General features: G+C 44.8%; 1 protein-coding gene across 1 annotated transcript in view; it reads left to right on the top strand.

Moving 5' to 3' along the window:
• Positions 1 to 15,480, top strand: part of NCAPD2 (non-SMC condensin I complex subunit D2) — a 1,714,408-nt gene that overhangs the window by 415,681 nt on the left and 1,283,247 nt on the right. Inside the window, exon 9 of the mRNA XM_044079588.1 lies at positions 2,441 to 2,588. Coding sequence (XP_043935523.1) covers positions 2,441 to 2,588 — 148 coding nt within the window. The remainder of the gene's footprint in view (positions 1 to 2,440; positions 2,589 to 15,480) is intronic.

The raw sequence follows: 15,480 nt of genomic DNA, 5'->3' as shown, positions 1-15,480 counted from the left end.
GCAGAGCTATTCTCATGCCTCATGAGTGGTCTCTGAATCAGGTAGTTGTGGATCTGATCTTCCGCAAATGGGGACAGCCTTGCTGCGATCTGTTTGCCACCCCCTTCAGCATCAAATGCAGCAACTACTTCTCCCTTTTACCACTTCATGGTCACCCTCCCAGAGACGCTCTAGTCCACGATTGACCTCAGGGACTATGCCTTCCCTCCGTTCCCTCTTATACCCAAACTCATACAGAAAGCTATTCCGTTGGGTTGCAAAATGATCCTCATTGCCCCCTACTGGCCTCGACAGATATGGTTTCCGTTCCTGCACCGTTACCTCGTCGAGCAGCCCTGGACACTGGATCCTATTCCAGACCTACTGATTCATCAATCAGGAGAGCTGCATCAATCCCTTCAAACACTCCAGCTCACAGCTTGGTTGATCTATTTCCAACCTTAGCCAGGCTTCCCAGTATTTCCCCAGCTGTGTGTGAGATTGTCTCCTCTCTCAAATCCATCACTAGGAAGACTTATGCTAGTAAATGGAAATGTTTCTCTTGTTGGGCAGAGGCTAGGAACATAGATCCCTTTTGCCCCAGTGCACGAAATCTTAGAGTTCCTAACCGAGCTTTCCATTCCGGGTCCACTTCTGCCACAATCTGAGTTCAACTAGCGGCCATCTCTAATTTTCATGTTGGGTTTTCTAATCTAAACATAGTCTCATAAGCTGTGTAAAGCCTTTCTCAGAGGGACTAATCTCCTTAGGCCCCCAGTAAGAGATCCCCCTCCTCCTTGGGACCTTAATTTGGTACTAGCCTCCTTGATTATGCCTCCTTTTGAACTGGCTGCATCCTGCTCCATTAAGTTCCTATCTTTGAAGACTCTTTCTGGTAGCTATTACCTCAGCCAGATGTGTCTCGGAACTTCAGGCACTGAGTGTTCGTCCTCCGTACTTAGTTTTTCATAAGGACAGGGTTGCTCTGAGAACTAATCCCTCCTTTCTTCCAAAAGTCGGCTTGGAGAATAACCTAAACCAATCTATAGACCTCCCTGTGTTTTTCCTTAACCACACCAACAAGGCAGAATACAAACTACAATTGGATGTTCACAGACAATTGCTTTTTTACCTGCATAGAACGAAGGATATAAGAAAGCCGGGCCAACTTTTCCTTTCCTATGCTAGGGGCAAACAGGGTCTTCCAGTTTCCAAAGTGACTCTGTCCAAGTGGTTGTCTCACATTATTACCTTCATCTATCAACTAAGAAACAAAAGAGTTGTCTATCAAACCGAAAGGTCATTCTACTAGGGCTTTGGCTACCTCTGTAGCCTTCCAGGCTAGGTTGCCCATGGACTCTATCTGTGCTGCTGCCACATGGGAAAATCCTCATACTTTTGTTTCTCATTACAAGTTAGACATGGTCTCCAGGAGTAGAGTTAACTTTGGTTCCACTGTTCTGAAGAGCTTTGGTTCCACTGTTCTGAAGAGTCTGTTCCAATGAGCCACCCAGGATCGTAGGTGCTAGGGACGCTGTCCCAACAAGCAAGAAATGAAGGCGAGATAGACAACTTAACATAAAGAAGTTATGTACCTACCATAACGTTCCATGTTAGTTGTCATTATCTCGCTTTCTTTCTTGCGTCCCACACTCCGTCCCCCTGTCCTATTGGACCAAGAGGAGTTCTGGTTTCACTGGCTGAGTTTTCTCTGGTTTGTTTCCTCTACTGACTGAGAGAGTATTACAGATTTGCTCAAACGGTTTGTTTGGATAGTTAGCTATTACAAACGAGATCTGGGTAGCTAGCGCTAGGCATCATGGGATAAGGGGTAGCCTCGAGCCAGTAAACAGCTCTCGAGCTATAGAAGATGGCCGAGTCGGAGCAGAGGATCGGCTCCGATCCCAACCAGCAAGAAAGAAGGCGAGATGAGGAACGTTATGGTAGGTACATAACTTTTTTTTCTCTCTCAGTATTTATTAGGAGTGCCATGCTGTGTTTGAAGGATGAGGAAGTAGTCTTGGGTGCCATCTGCAATAAGCAGGTCATGCCCCTTTTATTTGCTTAATATCTCAGATGTGAGGTGACAAGTACATATTGGTACATAAGGCTCCACAGAGTAGACATTTAAGATAACTGAAGTTTGAATCTAAAATTGCATATAGTTAGAAATTTGAATGTAGAGCATTAGGTTAATGTTTGCTGCAATAGGATAAATGCAGCAAATGGTGCCGCTGTTGGGTTTTTATTGCTTCCATTTTTACCTTCCTATATTCTGTCTGCATTGGTGAACACACTTTCAAGTATTTTCCCCCTCTTTTTTTACCTTTAGCAGCTCTGGTAAAATTTAAATACATTTAAAGTACAAGGTAATGTTCAAAAGTGTACTTAAGATGATCTGTGTTTTGTTCCAAAGAGTTGTGCAACATTCTTAACTTTTTTTTTTTTCTTTCTTGTCTAGGGAAATTGGACAAAAGAGTCCCGATGAACTGGCAAAAGAAAGTTCAGGTGTGAAAGCTTATGCTGCATTCCTAGCTGAGCTGTCTGAGAAAATTCCCGGCATCATGCTTCCCAGCATGAGCGTGTTGTTGGACCATGTGGATGGAGAGGTACAACAACATTATTGTAACCCAAGCAATGACTGCTGGACAGCTGTCTGTTTCTCTTGGCAAATTGTTCTCTCTGCTTGGAAATGTTTGAAACTTATGAAAATTAACTTGTAGGTAAAGTTCTTCAGGAGTCTTTCTGAAGACTCTCCTTATTGAAAAGAGGTTCTGTGAAATGCTGATTGATCAGTAATACAAGCACTTTATAGCGCTGCTGCTTTTGGAACCTATGGTGGCTGTACAGTTTAGTCTGATACAGGCTACATTCCATGGACAGGAGCTGAAAATGTCTAAGTCATGCTATGCTGGGTGTTTGGGGGATTTCTTCTGAGATCTATAATTTTGATATTTCAAGTGGCAACTGAAAGTCCAACTTAGGGCAATATAGTCCATGTTTGTGTGGATCTGTCAGATTATTCAAGTTTTAAAACTTTGAAAGTCATATGGTTGGGAATGTTTTGAATAGAGATCGCGGTACAGCGCAGAATGGGAAATTTACCCTTTCCCCCAGTGTAGTGCAATTTTAGAGTTGATATATTTAGTAGGGGGTGGGAGGTGCAGGGGGGCTTGCCCCCCTGCAAAAAGTTAAAAATAGAATTGTTTTTTTTTTAATGTTAGAAGTTCGGAAACTTTGATCATATGATCTCTTAAATATGACTTTCAAAGTTTTGGAACTTCGATTAATCTGAAATAGATCCGTGTATGTATGGAGATACACATTAAATCCACACAAACGGACAGACAGGCAGGCACACGCATACAGGTTCATAGGATGATGCTAAGCTGTTGGCCCAGAAGCCCTTATAAGCCTAGCCAAGAATTTCGCCTATAATCCCTCAAAGTTGGCACCCATTTCCCCTGTCCAGCAGGGACACAAGTTGGGATCCCAGGGGTACATTTTCTTTCCCATCCAGTCGTCTAGGTTCCTCTTAAAGAGGGCTAGAGAGGGTACTATTAGAGGTGACTTCCTCTACTTTGAGTGGATTATATCAGTGAGCCAGTTAACTAACCCATTTGGTAACATACTGGTTGATGCCTAGCTGGGAGAGTTTATTATGCCCGAGTGGGGAATAGTCTCAAAGGCTTTGGCTGGGTCAAGGTAGGCGGTGTGCACAGTCCCCTTGTCCATGGCTTTGGTGACTGTTTTGAAGAAGTCGACCAGGTTTAACAGGCATGATCTTTTTGACAAAACCAAACTGTGTGGGGGTCAAGCGCTTGGAGGTTGCCAATGTCCTTGTTTATAAGGTCTATGATAATGCATTTCATGGCCTTGCAGATCAGGCTAGTTAGGCTGATGGGCCTATAATTGCCTGGGTCAGTGGACCGCTCCACCTTTGTGTAAAGGGATGACAGTGGCTGTCCTTCATTCAGCTAGGATGAAGCTGGTGTTCAGGCTTTGTTTGAATAGGGTGTCTAATGGAGCCGAGAGCTCATGCTCGAGTTCATTTAGGATACAGACAGATTTTATCAGGTCCCATGGAGACTATTGTTTGGCTTTGAGAGGGCATTAAGGACACACACACACACACACACACACACACACACACACACACACACACACACACACACACACACACACACACACATGAACACTGAGGAAAAATGAAAAGGACAACATCCGATACCCTCCCCCACAAACCCCCATCCACTCATATATAGAATTGTCTGTGTGTCTGTCTGTGTGTGTCTGTCTGTGTGTGTCTGTCTGTGTGTGTCTGTCTGTGTGTGTCTGTCTGTGTGTGTCTGTCTGTGTGTGTCTGTCTGTGTGTGTCTGTCTGTGTGTGTCTGTCTGTGTGTGTCTAAAGTTGCAGCAATAGCAAATATTACAGGTTGTTGTGGCTTTAATACAATAACAAGATATTGAGTATCAACAGTATATACAGTAAATGTTGCAAGTTAAGATAGTTTCTTGTTTATTATAATAGTAACAAAGTTGTCAGACAAGATGTTAAAGTATGTAAAGATAACTATTTCTGACTGTGGTTAGTAGTGGCGGTAGTATAGTTGGGTTAAGAGTCCAGGTGGGGGTGGGGTGGGGGTGGGTATGTTAGTCTGGACTAGAACAAAGGCAAAGCCAGTGGAATTTGAGAGCAGTCTTGAAAAGGCTGCTGGAAGGTAGAGTAGTTATACAGGGTAGCAGATTGTTCCAAAGTTTAGATATGGTACATGAAAATATGGCTTCTCCTGCTGAGTTTTTGGGTTTTATAACAGTGAGTTGATTTTTGTTGCTTGATCTTAGGGGCCTTGTGGAGTGATAGGGTTGGAGAAGGGTTTGAAGGGAAGGGATGTTAAGGGGGTGATAAGTTTATGAGCGAGGGTAAGTTAAAGTGAAGGAGGTGTGGGAGTTCTAGCCAATTTAGTTCTTTGAGAGATACAGTGATGGCTGCGGTAGGAGGTTCCAGTGGCAAATTTAGCAATTTTATTGCAACAAGCATCCAGCTTGTGTAGGTCTGCCTAAGGTTTGTAAGTATGGGGATGCATAGAGTAGGGTGGAGATTAGCTGGGAATTGGCTATGCAGATTCTAGCTGCCTTTTTTAGGAACTGGTGGCTTTGATATAATGCATCAAGTTTTATGAACTTGTCTTATTGTGAGAGATATGTGGGTGTCAAATCTGTATTTCCACACAGAGTAATTTTGTGTGATCTAATGGAGAGATGATGGTATTGTCTTTGGCAAGAATGTTGAAGTGGGGGGTATTTTGGGTGGCTTTGGAAGGTTGGAACAGGAGAAGTTTTGTCTATATATATCTAGCTCCTCCCCTTTCCACAATGCACCACCAAATCCTTAACTCGTCAGATCTTATTTGCTGCCTTCGTGATCAGATAGAGGAATCAAAATCTCGAGCATTGAGAACCTTTATCCTTTTTTGTCTAATTTCTAATTTTTTTAACTTGTTTTTACATTATCTGTTCTCCTCCTCCCTCAGTCTGTGTGTATTATCACTTTCGCTTTTGTAAAGAGAATTATATTTTCCTTTCATGTGGTTGCTCTCTTCTGAAATCTTTGCCGTTCTGCCAGTCTTTTTCATTCAGTGAACTGTTTACAGGTTTGTTTTTCACCAAATCTTTATTATACCAGTTGCGCTACCAGCTTCCCGAGTCTGTAGGTTTTCTTCTCGTTATTGGAAGTTGCTAAGTACGTGGAAGTTTTTTCTTCCTCTTAACCTGTTCTTTGACCTGTGTGTCTTATCGGCAGTTGTGTGAACAAATTGAGGTTTGAATTTGCTGAAGTGCTGGTGCTGGTTTGTTGGTTTATGGGCTCTCCGGCTGTGAGGCACTGAGATGCATCTCAGACCTACATCTGAGCTGTCTTTTTTTTAAGACAGAGTACAGAGGGGTCTACTACAAACAAGACTGCTTCGGTATATTAAGCTAAAGTGCAAATTGATGGATGTTCTTCGTGTTTCACTGTTGCAGTCTCATCACATTTGGGTTATCTGCCTGCAGGTAGCCCTCAGTCGGCCTGAATACCAGAGTCTTGGGATTTCTGCATCAGATGCTGTCGCCTCTTCCATGATGCCAGGACGTCATGGGTATAAAACAGGCAACCGACGCCACTGCATTAGTCTTTCTTGCCGTAAGCAGATCTTCTTCGTGTTTCACTGTTGCAGTCATTACATTTGGGTTATCTGCTTGCAGGTAGCCCTCAGTCGGCCTGATTAAAAAAAGTCTTGGGTCCTGCGTCGGTTGATGTCCCTTCAATGACGTCAGGTTGTCGGGGTATAAAACATGCAGCTGACGCCATTACACCAGTCTTTCTTGCCATGCGGTGCCCGAAGCAGAAGCAGATGTTCATCGTGCATACAGCTGCAGTCATAACAGATGGGTTTTCCTGCTGTCAGGCGGGTCCTCGGTCGGCCGAATTCCAAAGTCTAGGTCCGGCGTCGGTTGTTGTCGCTTCTTCCCTGACGTTAGTGCGATGGGAATCAAAGAACCAGCCGATGCCATTTTCTCCAGTCTTTCTTGCCGCGCGGTGCCCGAAGCAGAAGCAGTTCGCAAGTGCCGGTCGGCCAGCTCCTGAAATAACGAATATTTTGCAACCGAAGTCGTCTTTAAAGCTAAGTACCCTGTTGGGGAAACTTTTCTTGCCTCAGACCGATGTCAGACAAAGTTAATAATTGCATTTCATGTGGGAAGCAAATACCGCATAAGGATTTTCATTCCCTCTGCATTCCTTGCCTAGGCCCAGACCACGACGTCTCGGCCTGTTGTTTTTGTGCTACATTCAACAGACACACAATTAAGCGTCGGGCGGAGTTCGCCCAACACTATTTTGGCAAAAAATTTAATTACATTATGTCGTCGGATACTCAGACTCCAGTTTTGAGTAAAAAACGCAAAGATAAGGACCGACATACGAGGTCCGCGGCTTCTACCGACACCATGCCAAAGCCGACTACAGGTGGTCCGGTTCTCAGTGAGGCGCCTACGCAGCCCCTGACTACCGACGACACTTCTTTGGCTGTGTCTATTGTATCCGAGGTCGCAGGCTATTCGGCCCACACCCCGACTACCGATACCGAAGCCACTCTTGGCGGTGAAACTCAGAGTTTAGACAGGTCTGCCACCTCTCAAGGTGTCTTCAGGCCTACCTCTTCTTTTTCCATCAAGGCTTTCACTAAGTCTAAAGCAGCCATGCACACTAAGAGACAAGCTCCACAGGGCCCTTCTGAAGGCCCCATGCCTAAAAAGCAGATGCTCAAAATGGCTGAGGATTTGATTACTCTTATCAGGGTTTTCAAACCCCCCCCCCCCCCCCCCTGGACAAAAGGCCCAGAGTGGAGGAAGAATCCCCCTCCTCGGACCAGGCCTCCATTATTTCAGAGTATTCTGATGATCAGGAACATTCATACTCCCCTTTTGAAGATTCTGATGCAGAGGAGTCCATTCTCTCTGTCTCCCCCCTGAGGATTACTCTTTTGGGGAAACATTGCATACCTTGAGGGAACACTTCCACTGGGAAGGCCAAGAGTACTCAGACTCCAAGAAAAGGCTTAGGGTTTTTCTCTTGCTCCCTCAGCTCAGGCCTCTGGCTATACCTCCTGTCTTAGACATTCTAGATGATGTGTATTCGGAGGTCTGCCTTAACCCAGACTCTTTACCTCCAGCCCCAGTCAAGCCTGACAGGTATTACCGGGTTCCTGACTCGCACCAATTCCTATACAAAAGCCATGCGGCTGACCCAGAAACTATCTCCCAGGGCCCCAAGGGAATTAAGGCCTCCACTGCTAAAAATCCATTACCTTCAGAGAGAGATTCCAGAGCTTTAGAAAGGTGGGGGAAAAAGGTATACACCTCGGCCACCTTAACCCATGAGGGCATTAAACTGCCAGTTCCATATGTTAAAGTACCAACAGTTTCTGTTATCACAGTTGAGAAGCAAAATGTCACAACGTGAACAACCAGACTTGAAGGAGTTGCAGGATTTGATACATAGTGCAGAATAAGTGGATAAACATACCTTGCAATGTGGTTTTGTAGCTTTAGAGGCCTCATGTAGAGCTGCTGTTGCAGGATCAGTCATACATAGACATGCCTGTCTCAAAGAGCAAACCTTACCAGATCATGTCAAAGCTAAATTACTAGATGCCCCTCTGCAAAAAGATGTATTATTTGGTGTTAAAGCTGAGGAGGTATTAAAGAAAATAGAGAAAAAGGCAAAATCAATGCAAACAGTGAAAGATTTCCTACAGGTACAACCTCCACGTTTCAGTAGAAATTGGCCTTCCAAAAATTGGTCCTTTCCAGCCACGGACAGACCCCAAAGAGGTAAATACAGGCGCCCGAGGGGCAGAGGGCAATCTCAAGGATCGTTTAGAGGCAGACAATGGCAATCTCCTACACAAAGAGGTGGTGAGGATAGTTCACAGCCATTCAGAAAGCAGACCCAATGACTTTCCCCTTTGCATGCCAAGCAAGGCTCAAATGGCAGCACCTTTAGGCGGAAGACTAGCATTATTTTAGAAAAATTGGCATATTGTCACAAAAGACAAATGGATCCTGGACATTATAAACAGAGGCTACAGATTCCATTTTCACACCCTTCCAAAAATGAGGCATGCCAAACCTGCCACACAATCAAAGGGCAGAGGCACAAAAACAAATTTCAGATCTCATGGACATGATAGCTATTCAAGAGGTACCTACACAAGAACAAGGTCAAGGCTTTTACTCCAGACTATTCCTGGTACCAAGGAAGGGAAAAGATTGGAGACCTATTTTGGACCTATCCATCCTAAACACATTTTTACTGGTGCCAAAATTCAAGATGCTCACATTACAGCAGCTTCTTCCCATGCTGGGCAAGGAGTCTTGGCTGGTAACATTGGACCTCAAGGAGGCATACCTGCATGTCCCAGTCAGACAAGATTGCAGAAGATACCTCAGATTTCTTGCAGGTTCAACCCATTATCAATTCTCTGCATTGCTCTTTGGCTTATCTACTGCGCCCAGAGTATTCACGAAATGCCTGGCATCAGTAATTGCCTACTGCAGACTTCAAGGGATACAAATATACCCATATTTGGACGACTGCCTGACCCAAGCGGACAGCAAGCACATACTTCCGAAACATCTGGCTTTTGTAATAATGTTGTTGAATTCTCTGGGATACACAGTCAACAAAAAGAAATCAAGGCTAATGCCCTCTCAAACAATAATCTTCCTGGGTGCCAGCTTGGACACAAACACCCAGATGGCCTACCTCACGCCAGAGAAACAGGGGCAACTAATTCAATACTTCAGAAAACTAGCAAATTTCACCAGGCTGACTGCAAGGAAAATCCTGCAGGCTCTGGGATTCATGGCATCTTGCATCTTGCTAATCCCCATGTGCAAAGCTGCATATGAGAAAACTACAATGGTACCTGAAAAACATATGGTCTCAACACAGCCACAGTTTGGAAACAATAATACCACTACTTCCATGTCTGCAAAAGGAATTTCTGTGGTGGGCTCAAGCATGTCAAGCAAACACAGGTCTTCCATTCAGCAAGCCTCAAGCAAATCAAGTCATCACAACAGACGCCTCTGACTACGCCTGGGGGCGCACATGACAGATTGGTGCATTCAGGGCAAATGGTCCCAAAAAGGAAAGCACCTTCACATCAATCAAAAAGAAATGCTAGCAGTAATAAATGCTATTATAGCTTTCAAGGACCTTCTACAACCAGGTCAACTATTGATAAGAACGGACAACACCACAGTTGTGGTATATAAACAAGCAGGGAGGAACACATTCCTATCCCCTATGCAGACTGGCCATATCACTTTGGAACATGGCCATGGACTTACAAATGGAACTACAAGCACAGTACTTGCCAGGCAAGGAAAACATGCTGGCAGACAACCTAAGCAGGAATATGACAGATCCACACGAATGGATGTTGCATCCAAAAGTTCTTACAGAAATAATCCAAGCATGGGGAAGGCCAGACATAGATCTCTTTGCCTCCCACAAAAATCATCAATTGACAAAATTCTGCTCTAGGACCTTCCACCCAAAGGCCTGGAGAGTGGACGCTCTCTCTTTCAGCTGGACATCAATGACAGTTTATGCCTTCCCGCCTCTTCCTCTGCTGCCCAAGGTCCTATTGAAGACCAGAGCAGACAGACCAAAGATGATCCTCATTGCTCCGGACTGGCCAAGGCAACACTGGTACCCACTCCCTAGGAGCCTGACTCATTACCCTCCATGGACCCTGCCTCTAATGCCTCTTCTTCTGACTCAGCACAGCTTCAAAACTCTTCACAGTCAGCTAAAAACACTCAATCTAGCCGCATGGAAGATTCCTTAGCATCACAGCAGGCCCTACTCTCCAAGGAGGTGCAGGATGTCATTTTGGAGGCCAGAAGGCCATCAACTAGAAAAGCTTACTCCGCAAAATGGAAACTTTTTTGTGTCTGGAATGAGAAAAAGGGCCAGAACCCTGGAATACTGAATTTACCTCAAATACTACAATATTTGGCTGAACTACTAAGCAGTGGACTTTCGTTCTCCTCCATCAAAATCCATGCCTCAGCCATTTCTGCAGAATACAACACTGATCCTCATTTATTCTCTCACCCTCTTTTAAGACAGTTCCTCAGAGGGGCTAAGAATTTAAGACCTCCAAGGAAACAACCAATACCCGCTTGGGATCTAAATTTAATTCTGGAAAAACTGACTTTGCCTCCTTTTGAGCCAGCTGTTTCATCAGATTTGCAATATTTGTCCTGGAAAACAGCTTTCCTTCTGGCTATCACTTCAGCTCATAGTGTTTCAGAACTACAGGCCCTCATGGCTGTCCAGCCTTTTATCATCTTCCATCAGGACAGAGTTTCATTACGAACCAACCCTTCCTTTATGCCTAAAGTGGTATCCAGGGTAGCTTTAAATCAGGCCATACATTTACCTACTTTTTATCCCAATCCTCAAAACAAAGGGGAGAGATTACTACATTCCTTGGACATCCACAGGCAACTGCGTTATTATTTGGACAGAACAAAGCCTTTCAGAAAATCAGAACAGCTCTTTGTGGCCTATGCGGTAGGAGCTCCAGGAAAGCCAATTTCCAAGCAGACAATCTCAAAATGGATAGCCTACTGCATACGCTTTTGCTATTCCTTTCATGGCAAAACTGTTCCTTCAGGCATTAGAACTCACTCCAGGGCCACAGCCACCTCTGCAGCCTTCCTCAGAGGAGTTCCTACCAAGGGTATCTTGGAAGCAGCCACTTGGAGTTCTGTGCATACCTTCTCCAAACACTACAACCTACCATTATACTCCAAATCTAGAGCAGGCTTTGCCACTGCAGTCTTGCAGGGCATGTTGGCTCCTCCTAGTTCCACCTAGTGCCTACAACCCCTTTCTTAGCTTTGGGATTCTACCCATCTGTTATGACTGCAGCTGTATGCACGATGAACATAGTGCAGTTTTGTACCTACCATAAATGTAGATGTTCGAGTGCTAATACAGCTGCAGTCCAGGTTTCCCTCCCTCCTTCCCCTCTAGGGGTATTCTTTTATGGTGTATTTGCTTGCAACTACTGTTTTTTGATTATATTGCATTGCATTCCTTCATAATTTTATGTATTGCCTTCCTTCTGAGGGCACCTGACATCTGGGGCAAGAAAAACTGAAGAACATGGCGTCTGCGTCGGCTGGTTCTTTTATACCCCTGTCGCACTGACGTCAGGGAAGAAGTGACGACAACCGACGCCGGACCTAGACTTTGGAATTCGGCCGACCGAGGACCCGCCTGACGGCAGGAGAACCCATCTGTTATGACTGCAGCTGTATTAGCACTCTAACATCTACATTTATGGTAGGTACAAAACTGTACTTTTTGGGGTTCTGAACTGGACCATGCCATGGACTGCTGGCAGCATGTGTGGTCCTGCACTGGTGTTTTGGCTGGTCGAACATGGCCAGAAAGTTTTTTGTTTTGTGTCACAGGGTTCTCAGTTGACCAAGAGTACTGGTAAATTGAGTTAATGGTGAGCTTGCTTCATCTGCCAGGTCTGCAGAGACAGCTCAACACATGGTGCTTGTAATGTTGGGGGCGTGTTGCTGTGTGCACGTGGTTCAGCATCTACATGTGCTGCTTTTTAGTGATCTTGATGCACTTGGTTTACCTATCTCGGGCAAGGTAGAGTTCAAACCCGTATAAATTTCACTGTAGGTTTCCTTCAGGGCTCAACCCCCCCCCCCCGTAAGAAGAAACATACCAGCAATGTTACGACATCTCCGACCAGATTCCTCTGATCTGAAGTTGCTCTTCTTCAGACCACCAGTGCATCTCTTATCCGACAGGTTGGGTTCACTGAAGTGCTCCTGCTTGCTTGTCAGTCTTCATCGGATCCAAAGTTTTCCAATCCAACTGCGAGTATTGCTGCGAGACAGCCACAGTGGTTTGAATATTTGCGCAGACTCCTTTAAATCATGATTATTCCTTCCATTGGATCCAATAGATCTGACCCTTTTTCTCTCCCACTTCCTTGGATCCTAGACTGGGACCTGATGGATGTGAGGTGCACATGGAGACCCACACAGTTTTCAGATCCTGCTCTTTCAAAATTCGGAGCAGCTGGTCTGGTGTGGCTTCTTTGCATCCAAGGCCCTTCTGAGATCCGACTGTTTTATTTACTGCTTCTTCAGCCAATTCCTTGCAGTGCCTCTCAGGTAGCCAGTTTTTTCACAATATCAAGATTTTATTGCCCCCCCCCCCCTTATTTATTTATTTTTTTGTCCTTTTCTCAAATTGTTTCTGGCTAAAATTATTGAAGACTGAAGCTGGATAATGAGGGCAAACTTTATATCCTTCAGAAAATTCATGCTAATGCTAAACTTGTTCTATCAGTTTAAAAGAAAGTGTCCCTCTTATTTTGGGCCTTTGTTCCCCCTTTCTTTGTGCCTTTGTCCAGTATTCTTGCTTTAAGAGGCTGAGAGGTATATTTTTACTGTGTTGCTCAGAATGCATGTCAGTTTGAAGTTAATATGTGTTTGACTTCCAACTCTTGTATCCTTAAAGAATACAGATGAGACAATTTTATTACTGCAGATGCTTCTTTGAGCTTTGTCCCCCTGTTCTATTGGACTTTTTCCAGAGGGTTCTGCTTGAGGGGTTGAAGTGTAGTAGCTGACCTGCATGGGCATCTTGTTGATACCAAGTTATGGTGGAAGCGTGGAGACATTTGCTGAGTGAGTCTACCTTCTCTTCCCCAGTGTGTTGTTCTTTGCTTGGAAGCTTGCTTCGAAAGGTGGATCGATTTTCACTTTTTAGTGATAACCTGTCTTCCGCTGTTGCGATCGACTACATCATTCAGACTCTTCCTCCAGGTGTTCTGTTTTCCTGAGGGGAGTTTTCCCCAGGGATCAGTTGCTGGTGGTAGGCATTCAAGATCCTCCATTAGATTTATTATGGTCGATCGAGAGGAGGAATTCCCCTGGTCTTCTATCAGTGGCCCCTTCTGTTGATCCCATGTAGAACACTGAGTTTCCACTGAGTGTGGTGGATATCACTAAGCAGGAGCTGGTGTGCCATGTCCCTCTATCCATCTACCCAACAGTAAGCCTGTAACCATGGACAAAATTTACTGCCATTTCATGTCAAAGGCATCAAGAGTAATATGGTTAAATACTTTTTTGGCTCCCTCAGGATTCATAGGAGAACATTTCTTCGAAGGACAAAGGAGGACTTAAACTAAAAGCGCCCCATAGACACAGAAGGGGTCCACAGAGCCAAGGTTCTAAATGCCATTTCCTTTATAGGCCCCATCAGCATACTGAAACATCGCCCAACTGTCCACCTATAAGGATTTTTGGGGATTAGGTTATCTTCCATCTGGACTATATTGCAAACTGTCAGGAGTGCTGAATATCAGCAGTCTCTACATTCCACTTATCCAGTCACACACACACACACACACACACACACACACACACACACACACACACACACACACACACACACACACACAAAAAACATCCAGGAGGTTCAGACCAAACTTTGAGGATTCAGAACTTACTCCCGTTTCCTTTTAGTGTCAAGGAAAATGGGGGACCTGAGACCAATTCTAGATCTAAGCAATCTGAATTGGTATATAAGTAAGTCAAAGTTCCAGATGGTTCTGGTTCAGTCCATCCTGCCACTTCTGCATAAGAACATTTGGATGTACTCAGTAGATCTTCAGGATGCATACTATCACTACCAGTTCAGAACTCTGCCCTTTGGACTCTGCACAGCCCCCAGGATGTTTACCAGTGTATGGCAGTAGTGATAATTCACCTGAGATTCGAAAGGATTCCAGGTGTTTTTATATCTGGATGATTGGCTTCTCACTGCCACAACCAGTCATCAACATCTGCAAGCCAGGGATTACTTGTTTCATATCTACATCTCTCTCGGCGTTACCATAAACTTGGCCAAACTGTTTCCTGTATAAAATTTGAAATTTATAGGAGCTCAACTGGATACTATGAATCAAATAGCATCATTACCTCTTCATTGCATCACATCTTTAAGACTTTCAAGTGTGGGACTTTAGTTTCTCTGGGGTGGCAGAAGAACTAGTCTTCAACCTCTTGGTTCACTATCAGCTGCCATTATTCTAGGTGCTCGAACAAGGTTCTTCATGCAAATCTTCCCATGGACCTGGGTGGTACAGTGGTCTATTCTTACCAGCTTCTACCCAATCCCATTGAACTTGCTCCAGTTTGCAAACATCCTTGCTGATGGATCCAATCAGACAACCTCTTTCCAGGCAGGCCATTCTCTTTTCCTCCCCCAGTAGCCGCAGTGACCACATATGCTACTCAGTTTGGGCGGGAGAGGCTTTTCAAGGGAAAAAAATGACCCAAGGCAGGTGGTCTTTCTTGAAGATAAGGTTGCCTATTATGTCCTAGATATGAGAGCAGTCCTAATGTCACAGGCCTTTCAGGACGTTCTCCCCTTAGGGACGAATGAGGTACACACGCACGTCCGTAGTCTGGTATATCATCAGACAAGGAGGAACCAGTCTTAACGCCTTGTACAAGGGAGACCATAAGGGTCTGAGAATGGGCCATCTCTGCAGACCGTTTTCTAATTGCAAAAGCATATTCAGAGAAATCTAACATCATGGTAGATAAACTCAGTAGGTCCATTCTGATTTTCAACCATTGGGGCCAACCTTATGGTGACCTCTTTGCTTCTCCCCTAAGCCTCATGTATTTTGCTCTGATTTCCCCCCTCTGGGGTAGTCCTTGAGGGATGCTCTGATTCACAATTACTCCCCCCCCCCCCCTCGGGTCTTCTGTATGCCTATCCCCCCTCTACCATTGATCTTGAAACTTCTGAAGAAAGCCAGCAGGCTCAAGAGTTCTGTCATCCCCATTACTCCCCCTCCACCCCTTCTGGCCTTTTCAGGTATGGCC

Source organism: Protopterus annectens, chromosome 8.part0, assembly GCF_019279795.1.
Source record: "Protopterus annectens isolate FY-2018-M chromosome 8.part0, PAN1.0, whole genome shotgun sequence".
Classification (NCBI taxonomy): Eukaryota; Metazoa; Chordata; order Ceratodontiformes; family Protopteridae; genus Protopterus; species Protopterus annectens.
This window is presented reverse-complemented; position numbering and strand designations above follow the sequence as displayed.